This window comes from Eschscholzia californica, unplaced genomic scaffold, assembly GCF_041429995.1.
Source record: "Eschscholzia californica isolate CP2 unplaced genomic scaffold, dmEscCali1.0.p SCAF_2, whole genome shotgun sequence".
Lineage (NCBI taxonomy): Eukaryota > Viridiplantae > Streptophyta > Magnoliopsida > Ranunculales > Papaveraceae > Eschscholzia > Eschscholzia californica.
Window position 1 is genome coordinate 20384915 of NW_028238309.1, and position 21759 is coordinate 20406673.

General features: G+C 36.3%; 4 protein-coding genes across 6 annotated transcripts; 3 read left to right on the forward strand and 1 right to left on the reverse strand.

Annotated features, from left to right (window-relative positions):
• Positions 1 to 486: 486 nt before the first annotated feature.
• On the forward strand, positions 487 to 1512 carry LOC147556793 (uncharacterized). Its single transcript, XM_086658703.1, has one exon. It carries the CDS (start codon positions 487 to 489, stop codon positions 1510 to 1512), a length of 1026 nt encoding a protein of 341 aa, XP_086514829.1.
• Positions 1513 to 7184: 5672 nt separating this feature from the next.
• Positions 7185 to 8340, forward strand: LOC147556794 (EPIDERMAL PATTERNING FACTOR-like protein 2). Its single transcript, XM_086657751.1, has 3 exons — positions 7185 to 7707; positions 7791 to 7834; positions 7913 to 8340. Exons 1-3 carry the CDS (start codon positions 7581 to 7583, stop codon positions 8132 to 8134), a joined length of 393 nt encoding a protein of 130 aa, XP_086513877.1. The 5' UTR covers positions 7185 to 7580; the 3' UTR covers positions 8135 to 8340.
• Positions 8341 to 9169: 829 nt separating this feature from the next.
• On the reverse strand, positions 9170 to 14140 carry LOC147556795 (putative F-box protein At2g02030). 2 transcript variants are annotated; one of them, XM_086657750.1, is made up of 3 exons: positions 13255 to 14140; positions 11727 to 11908; positions 9170 to 10882 (listed from the first exon to the last, which is right to left on the reverse strand). In XM_086657750.1, exon 3 carries the CDS (start codon positions 10878 to 10880, stop codon positions 9483 to 9485), a length of 1398 nt encoding a protein of 465 aa, XP_086513876.1. In that variant the 5' UTR covers positions 10881 to 10882; positions 11727 to 11908; positions 13255 to 14140; the 3' UTR covers positions 9170 to 9482. The 2 variants fall into 2 exon arrangements, with proteins under 2 accessions (XP_086513876.1, XP_086513875.1); XM_086657749.1 differs by having other exon boundaries at positions 11727 to 11903; positions 13255 to 14137.
• An 806-nt stretch (positions 14141 to 14946) lies between these two features.
• Positions 14947 to 20056, forward strand: LOC147556796 (uncharacterized). 2 transcript variants are annotated; one of them, XM_086657752.1, is made up of 8 exons: positions 14947 to 15487; positions 16255 to 16455; positions 16887 to 17299; positions 17810 to 17995; positions 18329 to 18521; positions 18999 to 19075; positions 19252 to 19405; positions 19539 to 20056. In XM_086657752.1, the coding sequence occupies exons 1-8, from the start codon at positions 15212 to 15214 to the stop codon at positions 19836 to 19838; spliced, it is 1800 nt and encodes a 599-aa protein (XP_086513878.1). In that variant the 5' UTR covers positions 14947 to 15211; the 3' UTR covers positions 19839 to 20056. The 2 variants fall into 2 exon arrangements, with proteins under 2 accessions (XP_086513878.1, XP_086513879.1); XM_086657753.1 differs by having other exon boundaries at positions 15098 to 15487; positions 16984 to 17299.
• The last annotated feature ends 1703 nt before the right edge of the window (positions 20057 to 21759 follow it).

The following is a 21759-nucleotide window of genomic DNA, read 5'->3' on the forward strand; positions in this document are numbered from 1 at the left end:
AAGATGTAAAAGTACAAACCTAAAGCTCATGTTAATGAGATATTAAAAACCTAATTAACATGGTGGGAACAAAAAGAAAATGAAAATCTTATATTCTTATAGTATATGAAAAAGAATAATATTATAGAATAAAGTTTCCGAGTACAAAAAAGATACGAAGGTAGGGGAAGGGGGAGTTAATCACTAGGACGCTGAAAAAGTAACAGGCCACTCCACCACTATGTTCTTCTTGTCCAATTCACCACTATACTTTTTTTTCTCACGAAGATGGCATGGAGACTCAAGAATAATCCAGAAACAATATGGGCTAAACTTCTCAAAAGCAAATACTTCCTTAACTTGGATACCCCAGGCCCTAGCAAAGCACATCACTCATAGACCTGGAAAAACATTAGGAAACACTACAACTTAGTTGAAGATCTCTCAGTTTGGGAAGTTCACTCAGGTAAGGAAATAAATATATGGGTAGATAATTGGATCCCTGAAATGGAAAGCAACTTGTTGAACAACAATAACTCCACTTTAACCAAGGTCTCTCAGCTCATTAGCAACAATCAATGGGATATAGATGTTCTTAATGCAAACTTTGATACTAACACCCAAAACCTCATCAAGGCCATCCCAGTGGATGCTGATGGCAAGGACCAACTAAAATGGAAACTATCCAAATCAGGAAAATTTACGGTTTCGTCGATGTATCAACACTTAAGTACCAGGAACATTACTCATAGCTCCAATTCCAGAAACTGGAAGTTTATATGGTCTCTACCGGTGGTGCCTCGTATCCAAATCTTCATTTGGAATATTTGTAATAGAGCTCTCCCGGTCAGAGAAAGAATAGGGAAATATATAGGTAATAATACGAATTGCCCGAACTGTATAGCTATTGAATCTATCGAACATGCCCTTTTACACTGTGCAATAGCGAAGAACATATGGTTCCACTATAACATCAAATCTGAAAACATATATTCCATCCAGGAATGGATTTTCTCGTGGGAAGAACAACCAGAACTTTGCTACACCGTAGACAATATTCACTTCTTTACCATCCTATGGATCCTATGGAAACTGCGTTGTGATCATTGCTTTCAGCATGAAATCAATGATCTTGCGAAAATTATTAACATGATAAAAAATTACCCGAATATAAACAAAAAACATGGAATGAAAAAACATAAAACCAAAGATAAATGGCAGCCGCCTGCAAATGAATTTATTAAGATTAATATTAATGCGTCCTTTTTAAATTTAACATCCAAGGTGGGAATCAGTATGATAGCAAATGATGTTGAGGCAAAATTCAGTGAAGCTCAGGTCCAATCTACTAGAGCTAGAAACAACGAAGAAGGTGAAGTTATGGCGATCCTCTTAGGAATGAAATGGGCAATAGTCAAGCAATACAAATCGATAATCATAGAAAGCGACAATATCAACCTGATCAAACATCTCCGCAACAGCCATCACTCTATTCAATGGCAATCAATGTTTCACATCAGGAAAATCAGATAAAGAAGTAGAGCCTTAGAAGCGATTCAATTCCTTCACGTAAAGAGAGAAACTAATTCGCAAGCAGATAAATTAGCTAAATGGTCGAGGAAGCACATTCAAAGCAAAGTGTGGCATAATATCCCTTGTATTTTAGTTAATATGTATTGTAATAACGTTTTACTTCATTAATGTTATCCTCGTTCAACAAAAAAAAACTACAGGATACTTTCGGGCCCTTACGGAATTGGAGGCCCAAACCGATCGTTTTCGTCGCTTTGAGTCAGGACCGACCCTGTTCATTGTTGACTTTAACATTTCTGAGCTTTCACGATTTTAGGATACCTCACTAAAGAAAAACGCTTGACCAAGAGGAATACCGCATTCCGTCTCGCCACCGATCGAATATTTATTTTATTTTTTGAAAAATCGATTACGGTTTATGTTAGTCCTTACAAGACATTGATACATCATGAAGATGTGATTGGCACGATAACCACCTAAGTTAAACTAATAATGAAAGAGGCCTAAAATCCAACAACATGAAAGAGACTTAAAGTCCGAGAAACTTATTACATTATTTATGTGAGGGTAAGAAATCGCGGGTCAATAAGTCAAGAGGACCGGACCGTTGACCGGAAGCCAGACTTTCACTTGTTTAATATCTTTGCGGGCACCGACGACGTTTTTTAGGCTTAATATGTGAGAAAAGAGACAAAAACATACGTGATCGTAAGATCTCTGAGACACCGGGATGGTGTCGGCTTAAGGGAGCTCCGACGGTCGTCAATAAGCTTGAAAAGTATGAATAATAAACCGGAGATTGAACTATTGAGTTAAATATGTTGTCTGGACAAGATGATCGTTGGGAGAAAAGGTGATACAACCGGGTGTACGCTTTCTCTAGTCGTCGAGTGAAACACCCCTTGGTCGTGTGGAGAGAGAAATATCAGTCGTTGTCCCTAATCAGGTGGTCGCCAGGAGAGAGAAAGATCACTCGTCTTCCTTAATCAAGTGGTAGTCAGGAGAGAGAAAGATCAGTCGTCAGCTGCTTGATTAAGTGGTCGTCGGGATAGAGAAAGATCAGTCGTCAGCTGCTTGATTAAGTGGTCGTCGGGATAGAGAAAGATCAGTCGTAAGCTGCTTGATCAAGTGGTCGTCAGGAGAGAGAAAAATCACTCGTCATCTGCTTGATCAAGTGGTCGTTAGAAGAGACAACGATAGTAGCAGTCGTTGGTTGCCTGCTAGGGTTTTGGATGATCGATGTGAGAGAGAAAATAAGTGGTTAGTTGATTGCGGGTGAATTGGATGCCGGGTGTTGTTATTCGTGATTGGATTACTTAGTCGATGACTATATGATCCTTATATAGTGCTTCGTGGTCAACTGTCTCCTTTGCTCAACTGTCATCTTTGGGTGAGTTGTCGCCTTGAATGTGGTAACGCACAGAGCTATTACCATGAATGCGGATATCGTTTTCTTATCCAACGGGCATATTGAAGATATCGTTGGCCAACCATTATCTTGAATAATAGTAAAACCTCAACGGGTATGTCGGAAGGAGGTCCGCTTAGGAAATAACGATCGACCTCTTTGTCCAGGGCTGACTTATTTAACAAGGGATCCAAGGCTGACCTCTTTGTTTAAGGCTGACCTCATCTGGCCCCATTAATCGCGGAATTCTAGGGGCACTCTTAATGACGCATTTCAGCCCATACAATTGTTACTTTCAATAATTCAACTTTAATAACTACGGATTCCAACTCCTCTATAAATCGAACTTTGGACCTTCAGAATTTTAGAGTTTATGTCAACACTATCAATCACTTGTGCGAGTGCGAACAAGTGTTGACTCGCGACTCATAGAATTGTTTACAACAAAATTACATTTTTTTTTTCTTCTAATAAGGCTTTTTAAAGTCAGGTAACAACCCAATCCCCAAACACACGTTAATCAACTCATAAGCTCGGTAAGAATTAAGAAAGATTTCTACTGGGATCTTATCCATCCATATTCTTCTGCCTCTCTTTTCCTGGAAGGTCTAAAAGTTAAGAGATGAGAGAGAAAGTCTAGAGAGAGAAAACGTGAAGTGAGAGACAGAGTGAATGATCAAATCCCTCAATCACAAATCACTAATTGCCTCGTTTAACGATTTCCCATATCAGTAAAAAGATTGGTACAAAAAAAAAGCACTATAAAACACATCCAACTAACAGAGTAGTAGTAGTAGTACTGAAAAGATGGATTTATTTTGGGAATGATTAAACACCTTAACAAACTCAAACTCACTTTATTTCTTTTTCTTCTTCTTCAATTTTTCAATCCCATTTATGATGATTGTTTAATCTTTTTAAACCTCAAAAGCCCACAAATCTTACTCATTTAATAGCTTCTTCACAGTGAATCTCAGACCAAACAGAAGAGGAGAAATTAATAATAAGTAAGAGAAACAGAGAAAAGATAGAGACAGAACAGAAGACCAGCCATAGTCTCATTCCATTTAATGCTAATTTGCTTATCAAAGAGACTGAGACATAACAGAACCTCTGTTTCTCTCTCTCTCTAGAAATCTACTATCGCAATCTTTCTTTCTCTCTCATCCTGGTGATTGACCAGTCTATAATAATAGGGAGCTACATCTATTTATTGGGTAAAAGGAAGCATCTCTGTTAGTTTATTTACAGTGTTTATGACCCATGGTGACATGAGCAAGTTATAGTACAACCAATATTTTTTAATAGAGTTAATTCCTATTTGGCCCCCTACTTTGTGACCAGCTTCTTTTATGGTCCCCTATTTTTCGTAAAATTAAATATGGCCCCCTTGTCTTAATACCGTCAGTCAGCTTTTATAGGTAATATTTTTGTTTTCATATTTACCCTTCTTATAAGAATGATTTCAAAATTCAAAACTGATCTTCTTTTAAATTTGGGTCAATTACCAAAACATTATAACCCCTTTAGAAGAAAGTAGAGAGCCAAAATAGAATAAATATTATTAGAATCTAGGTTTTGTGTAGCACAATATCTAGTTTTGGATCCATGATTTTGTCGTTATTGAGACAAGTAATGTACTAAATTGACTAAAACAATTCAAACACAATAGTAAACAAATTACTAATATTTGATACAAATAGATGTTTTAACTATTTGAATCAAAATAAATTAATAAAATAGGTAAAGGAAAGGTCTATTTTATAATTATTATTCAGGTGAAAATATTTATAAAGGCTAAATTGTTCTTATGTCTAAATGATTCCTTTAGTTTTTTAAGCTAAATGTTATTTTCGGTTGATGTCAGATAAAACTTATACATTTAGAAATAAATGGTCTTATCTTTCTAACAAATTTCACTTTTAATATATATTTAATTCAAAAGTAATACTAAGGACAAACGTTATGTTTTTCCAAATTGGGTTAGCAGAATGCAGATTACAAACTCGATATGCAAATCTTGCAAAACCGATTTTTTATTTGGAACCCTGAAAAGATTAATTGAAAGAATGAAAATATTAGGGAGAGTTTGCAAACACTTCTTCGCAAATGTGCAAACACATCTTTGCACACTTGCAAACAGATTTTTGCAAAACTTGCAAATAATCAACAACGAACTTCATTAGCCTAACTTGCTTGTGTTGTTGCATAAAACTTTACTACAACTATCATACGTCATTGTTTGAAGTTTTTCAAGGTATTTCTTTAGAATTGAATGGCTCGAGAAAGCTTAAAGTTGAAAAACTAAAGAATTATTTTTATTTTTCCAAATGGAGTCGTAGTGTTCGATTCCCACCCCTAGATTTAACTACATCAGATAAGAACTAAGATACATATGACTTGTACCAGTGGGAGGAGTATTTCAATTACTTTGTGTTTCTATAATAGTCCAACATTACTAGGGAGAAAGTCTTCAGACTGGGTTATACCCTATAGGTGTTCGCTTAAGCTTAAAAATTGTCGAGGTTTTATAAGTGGGCTCATAGAGCCTAGCCAGAAACAAAACCATATACTTGTCTCTAGATGTTTATAGAGGGGGCAAGATCTTAACTATCGAGGTTTGGTGCGTCACAAATGATATCAGAGTCGAAGACGAGTTTCGTTGAAAGCGGAGGATCCTAGTTAGGAGTAGTGGTGGCCAATGGGTCGTGTCGGCCCGAAAACGGACTGACACAACTCGTTTATAAGGCAACACGACTCAGAACGGTGCGTGTCGTGCGTGCCGATCCGTTTATAAGAAAACGAAAATATTAACCGTTAAATTTGACTAAACCAATGAATAGATGACAAATATGCGGATCAAGTTTTCTAGTTGGTCACAGATTAGAACCCAATTAAACCCTTTTAATTTTGAGTTAATTCCTATATGGCCCTCTACTTTGTGACCAGCTTCCTTTATGGCCCCCAAATTTTTGTAAATTCAAATATGGCCCCCTATTTTCATGGAAATGTCATAACTACCCTTCCCATTAATATATTTTCAAAATAAAATTAAAAACAAAATCCTAAATTCCACCTCACTTCCCTCTCCACCACTCATCTCTCTCCACGTCACCTATCTCTCCAACTTACCTCTCTCCAAGTTAGCACTCACATGAAAAAAAAAATAAAAAATTTCACTCACCTATCTCTCTCTCTCTCTCTAAAAATTCCGGCGAAGGGGGTTTCCCTTCGCCGGAATCTGGTCTGTTGAAGAACAGATCGATTTGGTCTGTTCTTCAACAGAACATACCGGATCTGTTGAAGAACAGACCAGAATAGGTCTGTTCTTCAACAGACCAGATTCCGGCGAAGGGAAACCCCCTTCGCCGGAATTTTTAGAGAGAGAGAGAGAGATGAGTGAAATTTTTTTTTTTTTTTTTTTTAAAGTTTGAAGGTCGCCGGCCGGAAAATTTTCCGGCCGGCGACCTTCATGTGAGTGCTAACTTGGGGAGAGAGAGGGAGAGAGGTGAGTGAAATTTTTTTTGTTTAATTTTATTTTGAAAATATATTAATGGGAAGGGTAGTTATGACATTTCCATGAAAATAGGGGGCCATATTTGAATTTACAGAAATTTGGGGGCCATAAAGGAAGCTGGTCACAAAGTAGGGGGCCATATAGGAATTAACTCTTTAATTTTACAAAAATGATAAAGTTCCCTCCCACCTTACTCCCTTGTACACCATCTTGCCTATGTGGCACATAAAAGTAGGGGTGTTCTTAAAAGTTGAAACACTTGCAGGGACTGAAAATGAAAAAACACTCCCTTGTCTAATTCTAATACGGTAGACAAGGGAGTGAGGTGGGGAGTTACCCCATCACGGTTGTTAATTTTATGAGCTTCTCATAAATGAATGGGACGGAAGAAATTTCTCTATGATGGATGACATGTGATTCATCATGACCATGACATGAATGTAACAATGACCCTGACTTATGTATGGTTTGACTAAGAAGACTCTAATTTATCATTAAATATTAATTATGTGTAGTCTAATCATAATCAGATTACTTCAGGGTTCAGGGAGTTATTTTAGAAAAATAATTCTGAAATTGGGTTTCTGCTTTTACTTGGTTATTTCCATAGATATGGAATTCTCAGTAAAAGCTCTTTTCTCAATACAAGCTTTAGATTTTGGCTAGGTTTTCGAGACCCAAAAAAGGAATTGTTTTTCCTGCTCTAACTGACCACCTACATAGGTAGAGACCACAGAGAGAAAGAGTGAGAGATAGTGTTTGTGTGTTAGAGAGAGAGAGAGAGAGAGAGGAGAGCCCTTAATCATAAGGTTTTCAAGTGATTTGTCAAAAGAGATGATTTGATGATTTAGGGTGTTTCTGAAACGAAAAGTTTTGACAGGAAATAAGAAGAGAGATTTAGGAATCACTTGTTGAAGAAGCAAAGATCTCTCTGAAAGTCTGTAGAATCTCAAGTACTACAAAAAAATAGAAGAAAGAGTAGTGAGAAGAAAGAGACCCAATCAAATACTATTGAACTATTTAACACACCAATGTCTTGGGTCTTCTCTAAACTTTCAAACTATCATCATTAAACTCATCTTTTCATAGCTCTCTCTCTCTCTCTCTCTCTCTCTCTCTCTCATCATTACTATCACCATCATCATGTGGACTATTGAAGAACAAAACAGAAGAAAAATCTGGTTTGCTGTTATTGCTATTTTACAAACAATAACTTGGGTATCTGCAACTAGCAGGAATTTTGCACCAAATGTTGAAGTTCATCAACAAGGTTCAATTTTTTTTTAACTCAAAACCCTTTTCTTCTTTTAGCTTCTAAATTTCTACTAACCTAAAATGCTTGATCAAATACAGTCCAAAGTCCTCATTTTGCACCAACTTCCTTGGATCTAACACAGGTACTATTCTCTCTCTATCTTTCTCTCTCTCTGTTTAGAAATGGGTTGAGTTGATTTATGTGTATGATTTCTGTGAAGGGTTTTGAGAGTATTCAAAGAAAAGTGAGCAATGAAGAATCATACAAAATGTTGAGTACACTAGGATCAAGACCACCAAACTGTGAGCACAAATGCGGAGGATGTGTTCCTTGTGAAGCAATACAAGTTCCCACAACAACTGATCATATTGGTGTTCAATATGCTAACTATGAACCAGAAGGCTGGAAATGCAAGTGTGGAACTACTTTCTACAACCCATAACTATAGTACACATAGAGAAAAGGAAAAGAGATAGAGATAGAATAGTTAGCATTTTTCTTATAATTCATTTTTTAGGTTTTCATCATCTTCACTAGAGCAATTTTTGGTGACATTTTGGCTCTTTAGAAATTTCTGTAAATTCCTCATGGTTTTAGTGCTTATTTGTTGAGTTTCAAATCAAAGAACTAAAAAGTGTGGTTAGCTCAAGTTCAAATCTCATTCATTCTTATGATTCTGTACAAAATGAAGCTTCATGTTCACTTATTATTAAAATTCGGTTGTTGTGAATATTTCTTTTCGCTGAATAACAACTATCAATACCAACTCAAAGTTTGACCAAACTCTGTCGTACCTTTATTTTTAAATCATTAAGATTTTCAAAAAACATTTTATCAAAATATTTAGCCAGTAAGATGCCACATCAGCTAATCCATCAAACTTTGAGTAACACTAACAGGGGAAAAAAGCATTTCCCTCATTGTATACCCTGTATGAATCCTACTCGGCAGTTCAAAGGCATTCGGACTGGGCATAATATATGTTGGGCTTGAACAACACAAATTAGGTTTAGTCCGAGCGCTCTCAGACTGCCTCAATCAGTGGGTCTCGGACTGCTCAATCCAAGGCCCATGGGGAGTCCAAGAGATGGACGGGTTAAAAGCAAAACGACCGCCTTTAGAGGCACCCGTAACACAATGACTATTTATGTGACCTGCTAGCAGCTGCTGCTGATGTCTAGTATGATATTATGCCATGTTATAAGGTCAATTTAAGTATACCTAACAGTAACTCATGAAGAAGTCCAAAGATGATATTATCACTAGCAAGTAGCAAGTGATAAGATATTATTAAATAGCAGAGTATACTTAAGCTAGTCAAGCAATCGGAGAGACGGTTTGGTGAGGGCTCTTACTGAGATAACCCAAAGCCCAAGTGTGGGATTCGGATTGAGGTGTTCTAATGAGAAAATCATCCATGAAAAGTCTATACCATATGATTACTAGCTATAAACAAACATAAAAAAGAAGCACCACATAACTCCAAGATATACGACTTAAAAACACTAACATAAGAATAGATAAGTTATGCATCTCTTCGACACTGTCTGAAATTAAGCATGATTTAAACTCAAACTACGGTTTCTTCAAAGTACTAACAAGCATAACAAGAGAAACAGCTGCTAGGCCTAACAGCACAACAAAAGAAATAAAAGATAACAGAACCTTACTTCATAGACGAACCAAGATGGCGAATACTGCATCAAATGATCTTCGGAGCATACCTTAAAAAGGTTCATCAATTCCACCATTCGTCATCGTCTTCAATTTCTCGGACAGAAGAAGTCGGGTCAAAAGTAGGCAAGGGTGTTAACATGGACATCCACAGCATTACTTTCTAATGGTTCATAGATAAGCTCCAAATGACATCGATCCACATCATAAGAGTAGTACCTATAAAGGTAGTCGTCTTCATCCTCATAATCCTTGCGAAGATACCAAAAGATCAGTTTGCGTTCAGTATCTGTACTGAGAATAGCAGAAGGTTTGCAGTCAGATAGAAAGCCAACAAAGGGCACTACATTTCTCAAGTGTCCCAAATCAACATTGCAATCTTCCACCCATTCATATTTGTTATTCGAATCCTTCTTCAAAACCAAGAACTTCAACTGAAGATCTGAGACATGATGGATATAACACAATACCCCTCTCATCTCTAATAAAGTATAACTACCTCTACCTGAATAGCATCCAGGGTATCCTATTTTATCAATATGTTCTGTGTGAACATCCAGTCTAAGTATTTGTCTATTGGTCTCAGTAGGTCCTGAGCTATAGTTCCCGTTTAAATTACGAATATCCCTGACACCACCAAACATACAATGTAAATAACCATTTGTAACAATTGGTGGATTTTCTCTACGTAAATGCCACCAGGACTTTGGTATAGCAACATCTCTCCAAGAAAAGCTGCGGCCTGCTGCACCAACACTAATGTCGGAAATCTTACAAAAGTAATCTTCTTTTGCATAACCACAATATATCACCTTATATTTGGAGGCGACTGAATCATACACCAAAATTAAGTAATTGTCTTTCCCACACCCCGTCTCCATGTCGTCCATGTCGGGAACTGGGAGGGTGGTATAATAACCAGTAATCGGGTTAAGGACATAATCGCTAACCATCTTGCTGCTCATATCATGACTACTGCAAGATATAAGTACCAACCCGTTTAAAGAGTGCAAAACCGTTACAACTTTGCCCCGACAGTCATCCTCTATCTCCGGTGGAAGTTGAATAGCTCTCTCTACCTTTTTATTGATATCAAAGAAGACGAGATGAGGTGTTCCCTCATAATAATCAAAATCATCTCTGTTCACATCTCTAGTTGCATCTCTGGTGGAATAAAAGATTAAACCGGGATTCTTAGAGGTATTTCGACGAGAATGCATAGACCCAAATGATGGGCTGATGATTAAGCTGGACCATTCTTTGCATACGCACATCCATTGCATTAAACTGTCTAGAGGAACTCTTGTAAGTATCTCATACATTATGATATCCTTAAGACGAAGAAGAAGATCATCATCGATAGCCTTTAACTTCTTAGATTCATACTCTGGTTGCATACCTATTCCTAAAGATAATTGGATTGAGTTTTCATCCAGCAACAAATACTCATTAAACTGTACGATCTTTCTCATATCTGAGGATGATGGTTCTACAGATGTCTCACGACTAGACATGGCTACATACAAAAAAATGCAAAAGTTATAAATTAATATCAATGCAATGAAGTGTTTATTGTCCACATGCATAGTGTCCATGTAAATTTTTGTTTTCAGATTGAATGACCAGATCCGTCACATACTGTTACAGTGTTACAGAATAGAGAACATCACTTGCCCATTCAACGTCATATTGTTTTTCATGATTTAAAGAAGATGATACAAGATGGCAAGACTGCCTCCAAAATTGGGACTGTGTTTAACGAAATCCAAGCTTGTATAATCAGTAATATCAGCTATATCCCAGCTAAGCCTCTATTCAGACCAAATGAATGCATATATGTATCAATCCGGACAGCATGCAAGCATAAAAGTTTTATATCCTTAGCTTCTCTGATGTCGAAAAAAACTATACAGTTCACTAGGTCGTTCATATCCAAATAATATTCATCTGAGAACGGCGATGAAAACGATGCAGAGACATTACGCCCTGATACAGTAAAAATATGTACAGCATCTAGAAGCAACAAAATCAGGCCGTGATATTTTCAAAAAACGAAACATTAATAAGAACATATTCAGTAAATCTACCACCACTAGGATGATTTTTAGGTAGTTATTATAGGAAATTTCCATTTTTATGTGATTTAAATTTGGTCCAGATAAATAAAGATACAGACGAGTCGTTAACGTTTTACGAATTTAGAAGTATAGTTGATATAGGCAACATCGACCGAAACTCCATGAAAATCATCAAACATTTGTTTTACGAGTTATTAATGAAACATCTCTTCTACCTTTTCTGCTCTAGATAGAAGATTAACAATCAAGCAAGATACTAGACAGAGAGGAAGGAAAGTATACCTTACAGGTCGCTGCCCACTGATTTATGGCGGAATCGGAAGCAGATAGAGCTCGGTCTGAACCAAATAATGGAAGATTAACAAGGATTTGGGCTTTAGTAAAGCGAGGAACACTGAAGGTGAAACCGCTCTCCTGCCACTTGTCTCCGCAACATTGTTTTACTTCGCCTTTTGTCATCTGTCCTTTTGCCAGAGAAGTTAAGCCAGATATAACTTTCAAATGTTCAAATTTCAATACTAACATAATATTATCTAATAGTAAACTTTTAGCCGTTAAAATACCGTATAAGAATTTTAAGATTTGTAGAACAAAAAGAAACTTCAAGAGTATATTTCAAAATTCAAACGGCATCCGAACTATAGAACAAATATTGAAAGGATGATTACGAGTAAGGTCGATTACATAGAAAACAGGCGTCTCTTAGACCTTTCATGCACATCAATGAAACCTTTCTTAGTGTTTTCTTTTCTTCTTCAATTAGTTATAGTAAATTAGTAATGCTTGCAAAATCTAAAAACACAAAGATGTTGGGAGGCTATTTTGTAAAACTATAAATTTATGTAGTTATTTGGTACTTGTTTTTAGATCTCTTTCTTGTTCATTCCCATTGCGCTCATACACAATTCTTTCTCTTGTTAAACATATAAAAGAAAATGCACGGCAACAAAACTAGTAAAGCTTTAGGTTAACTGATTGATCGAATCAGATAAGTTCTCACTCAGCTTCTAAGTGTAATATGTATTTTGTCTTTCAAGTATTGTAAATAGCGTATTTTTACCTATCTGCCCACTTTTGCTTTTCTGCTTTTTACAACTGCTTGGCTAAAATGAATTTCCTTTGCAAAGATCATTCTGTATTAAAAATCAAACTATACAGATAGAATATTGGACATTTATGCAAGGAAGGTCGTAACTACTGAAACTCATCAACCTATACTAATCCATCATGGGAGATTTTGATGCATAAATTAATCAAATAAAACGTAATTTCAGGCATTCATGTTGCCGATCATATACCAAAATTGGAAGTCTTTCTGTAAGCAATATCATATTGATAATTGTGCTGATACGCATTGAAGGATACAAGAGGTTTTGCGAATCCCATGAACATAATAAAACTAGAAAAGGAGCACCCCTGAAACTTGTAGTAGGCAATGCACATGAATAGACAAGATTTAACCTCCATAATAATTTGATCAATGGTATTATAAACTTCTTTTTTTGGAAATGGATTATGATCTACGTTAGTCATTACATGACATTGATACATCATCAAGATGTGATAAGCAAGATAACCGCCTAAGTTAAACCACTGATCAAAGGGCCATAAAGCCCAACAAACATACTAAAGAGCCTAAAGTCCAACAAACTTATTATTTATAACTTTAATAACCCAAATTCAATAACCATGAATGGAACCTGGGACGTCCAGGGTTTGGAGTTTATGTCAAAACTATCAACCACTTGGGCAACCACATTTGTTCCATAGCTTCAACCAACCAAAATATTGGAATTCAATAACACCATACCTGTTTAGCAGTTTAGCCACCACCGCTCAGACAAAGAATGCACCTATTCGGTTGTTGAAATCATCTCTTCCTAAGCAAATCACATGCAGGAATAGAGTTCAGCAGGGCACTCTTCTTTCTCCATACGTTTTATGAGGAAATGGCCCATAATTGAAACCACATCTGAATCTAACACTCCATAACCAATAAATGAAATTTATGTTTGATGTGGAAATTTCAAATACTTGAGTCATTTCAACCATAATACCACTTTTCTCTCTAATCTCGACAATTACAATGAAATCCAAATTTCTTTGTTTTCGACTTTCAAACACGACCTAATCAGGAAAATGGAACCGATCAAACTCTTCGCCTCTTAACCTCCGCGAAATGTTGCACCTGATCTTCACCCCCTGCTCCATACGTCCAACTCTTAACCTTTGCGATTTGAACCTCCTCCTCCTAAATAAAAAGAATACTATCGGCTCCTCATGGTAAGTGGGCGATGCTTAAGAATTAGTGATATATCTCATCGGGCTTCAAAACCATCAAATGACCCTGATGGAATTATGGACAAATAGAGTGGGTGGTGAGTACAAGGTGAAGTGTGGATTGATTACAAATTGAAGAATTAACAAGCAAAAGTAACATCTTGTAGGGTTTTTTTTTTGTGACAAGAGAAGAACTACTACAAATCACTATTAAACTGATTAGAGTCAGGTAGGAAAGCCGGTTTGGTGTGCCAGATGCGATTTTGTCAGTGATGCCTCGCCCATTTTACTAAGGAGTCTGCCTGCTCGTTGCCCTTACACGGGATGTAGGAGAAGATAATGTTGTTGAATTGCAGTGTTAGTTTTTGGATTTCTTCAGTATGACTAATGGATTGCCAGTGTATATTCGTAACTACAACAACTAGAATATCAAATAATGAAACTTATTGTGGTCATAAAATCACAGGGGCACACTGGCACAAGTCTTATTTAGGACCAATTAAACAAGAGAGAAAAGTATAGATTGAAAAAAAAGATTGGAGGTGGGATTTGACCACGTAACCTCCTTCCAGTTGGAATAGTTACAATATCACTGAGGCAAGGTCTCCCAATTGTTGAAATTCATTAGGTATTATTATTGTAGTTCACATTTTTCTCATAAAATGCATAACAAATTTTTGTGCAATAGTATGACAAAGTTATAGATCGAACTAGTCTGCTACCAAAACCAGTTAACCGACCAATTAAGTTAAACTTGTTTTCCATTTAACTTTATATGCCTTGAATAACTTACCAATACAAAATTAAATCGTTTTTGAAGGGCCCTAGGCAAAGCCCTCGGTCAAGCATGTCTCTAGTCGATTACGTTTTACGTTAGTCATTACAAGACATTGATACATCACGTAGATGTGATAAATACGATAACCGCCTAAGGTAAATCATGAAAGAACAAGATGAAATAGGCCTAAAACCCGACAAATTTATTACATGATTTATACTAATAATAACTCAAGTTCAATATTCTGCGGATTTGCACTTCCAGTGGATCAAATCTGGGACCTCTGCATTGCAGAGTAATGCACTAACCAACTGGGTTACCATCTTTGAGGGACATGTGTGCCTTGTTTGATGAAACACTTCAATAATGGGTGCCCAAAACGCTATCGGTTGGTGCCTTAAAAACTTGGGGTCTCTTTAAAGGCACGCCCTTTTGGTCTTAGCCACCCCTCTCTTGGTGCTCTCCTTGAGACTCGGACTGAGCAGTCCGAGGCCCATATCAAGGCAATCCGAGAACAGGACGGATTAGGTGAAGGTCTAGTCCCAGACTCCCAGTGTTGTCTTTAATTAACCCGAGGAAAAAAGATGGCCCCAATAGACTCACCCTTAAAACTTCTGGTAGAACTCTTCCTATTTGCAATTTATAGGGTTCTCTCTCTCCTCTCTCTCACGAAACTCTCTCCTTCGGGATTTACGGGGAAAGGATCAAAATGGTGAAAGGTGGTGATTTGATAAACACATTTCTACCTGATGAATCGCTTTTTGAGATATTCAGTCGTTTTGAGGGATCAAAATCGGATACCGATTCATGTTCTCTTGTATGCAAAAGATGGCTCAAACTCACCAACTTGAGTCGTCACACAATTAAACCCACTGCTTCTAATAATCCAGATACCCTGATTAAATTATTGACTGATCGATTTGTTAATCTGAGAAATATTTACATTGATGGAAGTTCACCCATTTATTTGCATCTACAGAATAATGTAAGTGTGTTTCTTTCAAATGTTTGTGTTTTTTTGCATTAGGGTTTTAATCTAGTATATAATTTCATTTGAATCATCTTTGTATCGATTCATGTTATTAAAGCCAATATCAAAATCCAATGTCACAACTTAATTCATATAATATGATACATGATAGTTGATACATGATAATAATAATATAATAATAATGGGTTAGTTTGAGAATGATAATAATAGTAATATAATAATAATAATAGTGGGTTGGTTTGAGACTTCAATGTGCAAATTCGCATACCCGGTTTCGGTGGATTCGCGATCTAGTACTACAAAGTCTTAGACTAGCTGTGTAGTTAACTATGCGGATTCTTTTAGGTAACTAGTTTAGATTTTATATTTCATGGAAATAAAAGCTTTTAAAGTAGGCGTGTATCTATTATACACGCATCATACAGACTATATATTGTTTAGGAAAATACGAACCAAAGACGTATACCCCTAACATACTTGATACTCATATGGTAGTGTATAACTGTATCGCATACATGTATACGTAGCATGCACTAGAGCAATTGGCGTTGTAGGCAACATTGCTCTTTTTCCCCTTCTTAACATTATCTTCTTTTTTTATTTTCACACGCACACGCGCGCGCACACACACACACACACATATATATATATATATTATATATGTGTTTATATAAAATTGGTTGTTAGATATTGCAGACTCTTTATTCGAACTTGGATGTTGTTTACATGAAGATATGTGAATTATGTCACTCTTCTTACAGGACGAAAGACATTACTCGTTGGCAGAACGATATGATGAGCAAGACTCTAAAGAATGTACATTATCAGATGTTGGGTTGTCTTATCTGGCTCAGACCAATAGGCTCGAGACACTACGCTTGCTACAGTGTCCTTTTGTGACAAGTGTAGGACTAGAGTCCTTGGTGGAGAGATGTCGATTCCTGAAATCTTTAGAATTACTGGTGAATATTTATCTCTTCTAAAATGATTTCTTTTCTTATATGGTGTGTTTCATCAATCCCAAAGACTTTAATTATTGTGGTTTGCCATTTGAATATCATATGACGTGTCTCTTCTATTTATTAGTAGGCAATAATAATGGTATTTCACAGTTTACCAAGGAGTGGTGGACAATTCATGAAAGGGAAGTTTTAAAGACACCTCCTGTTATGGTTGAAGGCGTCTCCTTCAAGGCAAATTTCAGGGGGAGTTTGTGATGGAAGGAGGCACCTTTAATACCCACACGAGACGCTTTTAAAACTTCACCTGAATTGGACGTGTATAAATTATATATATATATATATATATATATATATATATATATTACTTTACTGCTTAATTCCTTTATGCATAATATTATGCGTATAAAATGTGTAAATTTTGACTCATATAGGACTGTAATATTGGAGATCAAGGTCTAGCAGCCGTGGGACAATGCTGCAAACAATTGGAAAATTTAAAATTAGGTTTTGAAGGCTTGACTGATACAGGTGTGATCGAAATAGCTGTCGGTTGTGGGAAGTCGTTGAAGGCTCTTGCATTAACAGATTGCAAAAATATTACCAATCTCTCATTGGATGTTGTGGGGCGTAACTGCACCTCTCTTCAGACCTTGTCATTGGAATATTCAGGCCGCATCAACAACCAAGACGAAGGGATGCTTTCAATAGCAAGAGGATGCCCATCCTTGAAGAATCTAAAGCTATATTGCATAAATGTTACTGACGAGACTTTACAAGCTGTGGGTGCCTACTGTTTGTCATTGGAGTTGCTAGATTTATGCAATGATTATACATTGACCGAGAGGTTAGATATGTTCTTATGACTATTTATTAGGTATTCTAATAAAAATAAAATGAAAATATGAGCCGTCAAAGTTACTATTGGACAAGAACTTCGACGTAGCTTGCATCTAACATGAGTTAATGTCCGTAAATCTAGAGTCAGATATCTGCAAGAGAGATGTAGATTTACTTCTTAGAAAAGAGGTCCAACACTAGACAAATTTATACTCAAACTATATTTGTATAGACCTGTTCTTGGCCCACACCTCTTTGTCACTGAAAAGATTATGTAAGTTTGTCTTAGATCGTTCTAGTTAATACCTATTTCCGGAGTTATCTATTTTCATGATTTCCTTTATGTATTCTTGTAATCTATTTGATATTTTTTATGAACGTCAAAAGAATACCAATACTTCATTTCTAAATCAAAGGGGAGCTCCCCCACCCACCCATCACATTCTTGATTCACATCGGAGTCTCATATTTTGGTCCCAAGATCTTGATGTTTACATTCTCATGCTTATAACTTCAGGAGTTTCCTTGCAATTGGGGCTGGGAGCAAAAAATTGAAATCTATTACTCTAACTAGCTGTCCTTCCTTGAGCGACCGGGGTCTACAAGCAATTGCATCTGGTTGTCCTGGGCTTATACATCTTGAAGTTATTCACTGCCATAATATTGAAACAGCTGGATTGGAGTCTATTGGAAGATCTTGCCCGTAAGTCTATGTCTACTGTTTGAATAGCTAAGTTGCCTTGTTTCTTGCAAGTGCATTGTTCTCAAAGCCGCATATATTGTATACGTGTTCACTTGATATATATTTCAAATTAGAGAGAGTAATATGTGATTCTCATATTCATTAGTGTTGGTATCATTCGACATTTAATATTTAACAATTTTTATTATCATGTTTACGGAAGCGGCAAAAAAATAGGTTCATCGAATAAAAAATGAGCAAGTGGCGACTTTCATCTGAAAAATTAGTTGAACTATTAACTCTATCGATCATTTTTTGGCACTATAATGTGCATTTTTATTTTAATGTATGCAGAAATCTTTCTGAACTAGTTATAAAAGACTGCTACGATGTTGGCGATGATGCGTTTCTTGAGATTGGCAAAGGTTGCAAAAGGTTAGAAGCTCTTGAGTTGGAGGATTGTTTAGATATAGGAGATGATGCGTTATGCCACATTGCTCGGGGTTGTAAAGGATTGAAGAAGCTTCATATTGGACAATGTGAAGAGGTAAGTTGTTCAATGATGTCAAACTTTTACCTTTGTCAGAGTAATCTTTTTCTATAACATTTTAGCATCTCAATTATTCAGAATAATGTTACTACGAACATAGATGTTTATTATGGTCCATCAAGAAAAGTGTAAAAAACGAGTAGGTTGAGGGGGTTGGGGACATATAATAGTGCCTTCAGCTGTGGAGGAGCTATCACACCACCTTACGTCATAAGGTAGAGTCGATATTATCGTCGGAGAATACAAGTTGCTGCATTAATGTAAGTTCGCTTTCACTGCTTTTAGGGTGATAAGTGGGTAAAACAACCAATAGTGTGGGTGACGAGTGGCGGTGAATCCGTGAAGCTTAAAGCATGAAAGTAGGGTTTTAATAGGATTTAAATTTCGTCTGATCATTTTTCGAAATCTTGAGGTTAAACATCTTAAAGACTTGTTGAGATAGATACTTATTAATATAATTATCCTTTCAAGTAGATTGGAAACAAGGGAATCACAGCCATTGGCGCTAACTGTCAACATCTCACAGACTTGAGAATTTCTCGTTGTCATAGGTGATTTCTTTCTCTTTTTCTTCTTGTATAATAAGTTGTTTCCTTTTTTTTCAAGAAAGAAAGATTATCTACTCTCAGGAATACATTTATTATCCTGTAAGATAGGTTACGAGTTTGGTTTACTTTATAGTAGTCTTGAGCATAAATGTGATACTATGCAATGTTAATATTACCAGTGTTGCGGATGATGCCCTTATCGCCATTGGTAAGAGTTGCTATTCACTTCAACGTTTGGATGTTAGTAGTTGCTACCTTATTGGTGACGCTGGAGTGATAGCTGTTGCAAGGGGATGCCCTCAGCTTGTCTACCTTAATTTCGAGTTTCTTGAGGCATGTGACTTTCTATCTCTACTTTAAACTTTATTATCTACTAGACGAACATTGGTTGTGTTGTTATTTCTTAATTGAAATCTCATACATCCGTCAAGCAGGCCCTATATATATTAATGTTTTGTTTCAGCAGAGATTGGGGGATGCGGCGTTGGCAGAGATAGGAGAAGGATGCCCATTACTGAAAGATATAGTGATATCTTATTGTCGACAAATAACAGATGCTGGTTTATCCCATCTAGTGAAGAAATGCAAATCACTCGAGTCTTGTGCTATGGATGATTGCCCATTTATTTCTTCATCTGGAGTCGCTACTGTTGTTTCGAGTTGCCCTAACATGAAGAAGATCTTAATCGAGAAATGGAAAGTTACATCCAGAACTAGGCGAAGAGCGAATTATGTCCTCTTCACCAATAATTATTTTGATTTATAATGCCCTAGCCTGTTCCGGGTAAGTGTTGTCAGGCAACAAAAAAGAAAACGGGAACCTCACTGTTTATGGACTCCTTGTGACTTTCTTCTTCATGCTTGTGATATTTTGTATGAACAGATGATGGACCATTGTTACAGAAATAGACATTAGAACATGTCTTTATGGCTCAAGGGATATACTTGTTTTACCTAATAAGAATACAAACTTTACTTAACAAATTTCGGTTTAATCGTCAATTACTTTGTAAATTCATTTTTTGTTTTACATGTAATTCTTAGGCTACTGATGACTTTTTTAATTTCGGTTTAATCGTCAATTATTTCTTAATTGGATCTTTTGCAGACAATTAGTAGCTTTCTACTTTCCAAGGAGAGACAAAACCATGAAAATTTTGAACAATATCCTGTTAGGACTAATTGACTTTGGTCAGGGATGCTCTTCACTTCAGCATTTGAATGTCACCTGAGCTTCTGTTGGCTTCATGTATGGATTCTCTACACTTTATTATCCTGCAAGTGATTGTGTTGTCAAGGCAGATTGCAGACACATAACAGCCTCCCACTACCATCACTAATTTGTTGTCTCTCCAAACTCTCGAACCTCCCTCTATTCTGGCTAAGGGTAGGTACTATTAGCCGGAATAGAGAGAAGAAAGAGAGCATAGAGGAGAGCAGAGCAAAAAGATGGTGGTGGTTGTAGTGGTACCTCTGAAGAGTGGTGGTCGGAGTGGAAGTGGTGAAGATGACAAAAAAAAAATGGTAAAAACAAACTTTTTATTAATTCATGGGCATTTTAGCTAATAAGTCTGTGAGAGGAATTGTTGCAGCTTGCCGCCAAAATAAAAGGGAAAGTAAGACTATCAAAACTGAAGTTATCGATGTTGAAAACGCTCAAAATTTTAACTGTAGAATACAATGGTATTCAACTTAAGAGCCCTCACTCGTGCCAATATTAGACCATTTTTATTTAAGCCTTCAAGATGTATTTTTTATGAGTCTTTCTCTTTTTATTTACTTTTCTGATTGTTTTAAGATTCTCTAGTTTCACATGTTTAGAAATCTAAATACTATGAATTCCTCGGCAATTTTTAGATAATCAATTAATAAACTTTTCTTTCAACAAAAATAAAAATAATAAAATTCACCAAAATTTTCAACTTTTGGAATTTTAGTCCGTATTTGGATTTTTATAATTGGGAGATGCTACAATTACTTAGAAAAACCGTCAGATTTCTTTTTTCCTTTCGCATTTTGTTATATATAAGGGTAATATACTAATTTTCTTTCGTCTTTTTGTTTGTCAGGTTCATTGAAGTCTTGCCACGTGCCATTTTGGTCGAGATTTGAATAATTTTTTTTAAAATTTTTGTAGGTCCAAATCGGTATAACCAGAACCAATTGCATAGATCATTTCGGCTTCACCCCACCTATGTGGACGCCAAGTACTCAAGGTTAGGTACTAGAGATCAAATTGGTGGTATTGTGTCGATTTTCTCTAGCAATTTCGACATTAGACCACCAAATATCAAACTCAGCGAAAAAAATTCTTGAGTCCAAATAGGTTGGCTTGTACCGATTTCCCCTAAGGAAACGGTAGGAGGTGACCAATTTCAACTTCCCAAGTTCATTATATGTGAGGTGAGCTTGAGATCAGTATTGTTCCACCAAATTTCACGCGAGAAATCGGTGGCACCAGAATGTTTTCGAGCTCTACTTTCATTTTTTTTGCATTACTGAAAAATATTTCATAAAACATGTAATAATGTGTTAGAGAATGTTCATCCAACTAGGAGACTGAATCTCTCAACAAAAAAAAAATACTAGGAGACTGAATCATGCCCAAAAATAAATTTTGTAGAACATTTTACGTGTCTCCGAATTTTTTAGAACTTCCTTTATCCATGGTTGTTTGTAACAAAGAA

Excerpts from the sequence above, each read along its gene's own strand:
- LOC147556793 (XM_086658703.1), top strand. The coding sequence starts at position 487 with ATGGAAAGCAACTTGTTGAACAACAATAACTCCACTTTAACCAAGGTC.
- LOC147556794 (XM_086657751.1), top strand. The coding sequence starts at position 7,581 with ATGTGGACTATTGAAGAACAAAACAGAAGAAAAATCTGGTTTGCTGTT. Across the intron at positions 7,708-7,790 it reads TGTTGAAGTTCATCAACAAG|TCCAAAGTCCTCATTTTGCA; the intron begins GTTCAATTTTTT and ends GATCAAATACAG. Across the intron at positions 7,835-7,912 it reads CTTCCTTGGATCTAACACAG|GGTTTTGAGAGTATTCAAAG; the intron begins GTACTATTCTCT and ends ATTTCTGTGAAG.
- LOC147556795 (XM_086657750.1), bottom strand. The coding sequence starts at position 10,880 with ATGTCTAGTCGTGAGACATCTGTAGAACCATCATCCTCAGATATGAGA.
- LOC147556796 (XM_086657752.1), top strand. The coding sequence starts at position 15,212 with ATGGTGAAAGGTGGTGATTTGATAAACACATTTCTACCTGATGAATCG. Across the intron at positions 17,300-17,809 it reads GATTATACATTGACCGAGAG|GAGTTTCCTTGCAATTGGGG; the intron begins GTTAGATATGTT and ends TTATAACTTCAG. Across the intron at positions 17,996-18,328 it reads TCTATTGGAAGATCTTGCCC|AAATCTTTCTGAACTAGTTA; the intron begins GTAAGTCTATGT and ends TAATGTATGCAG.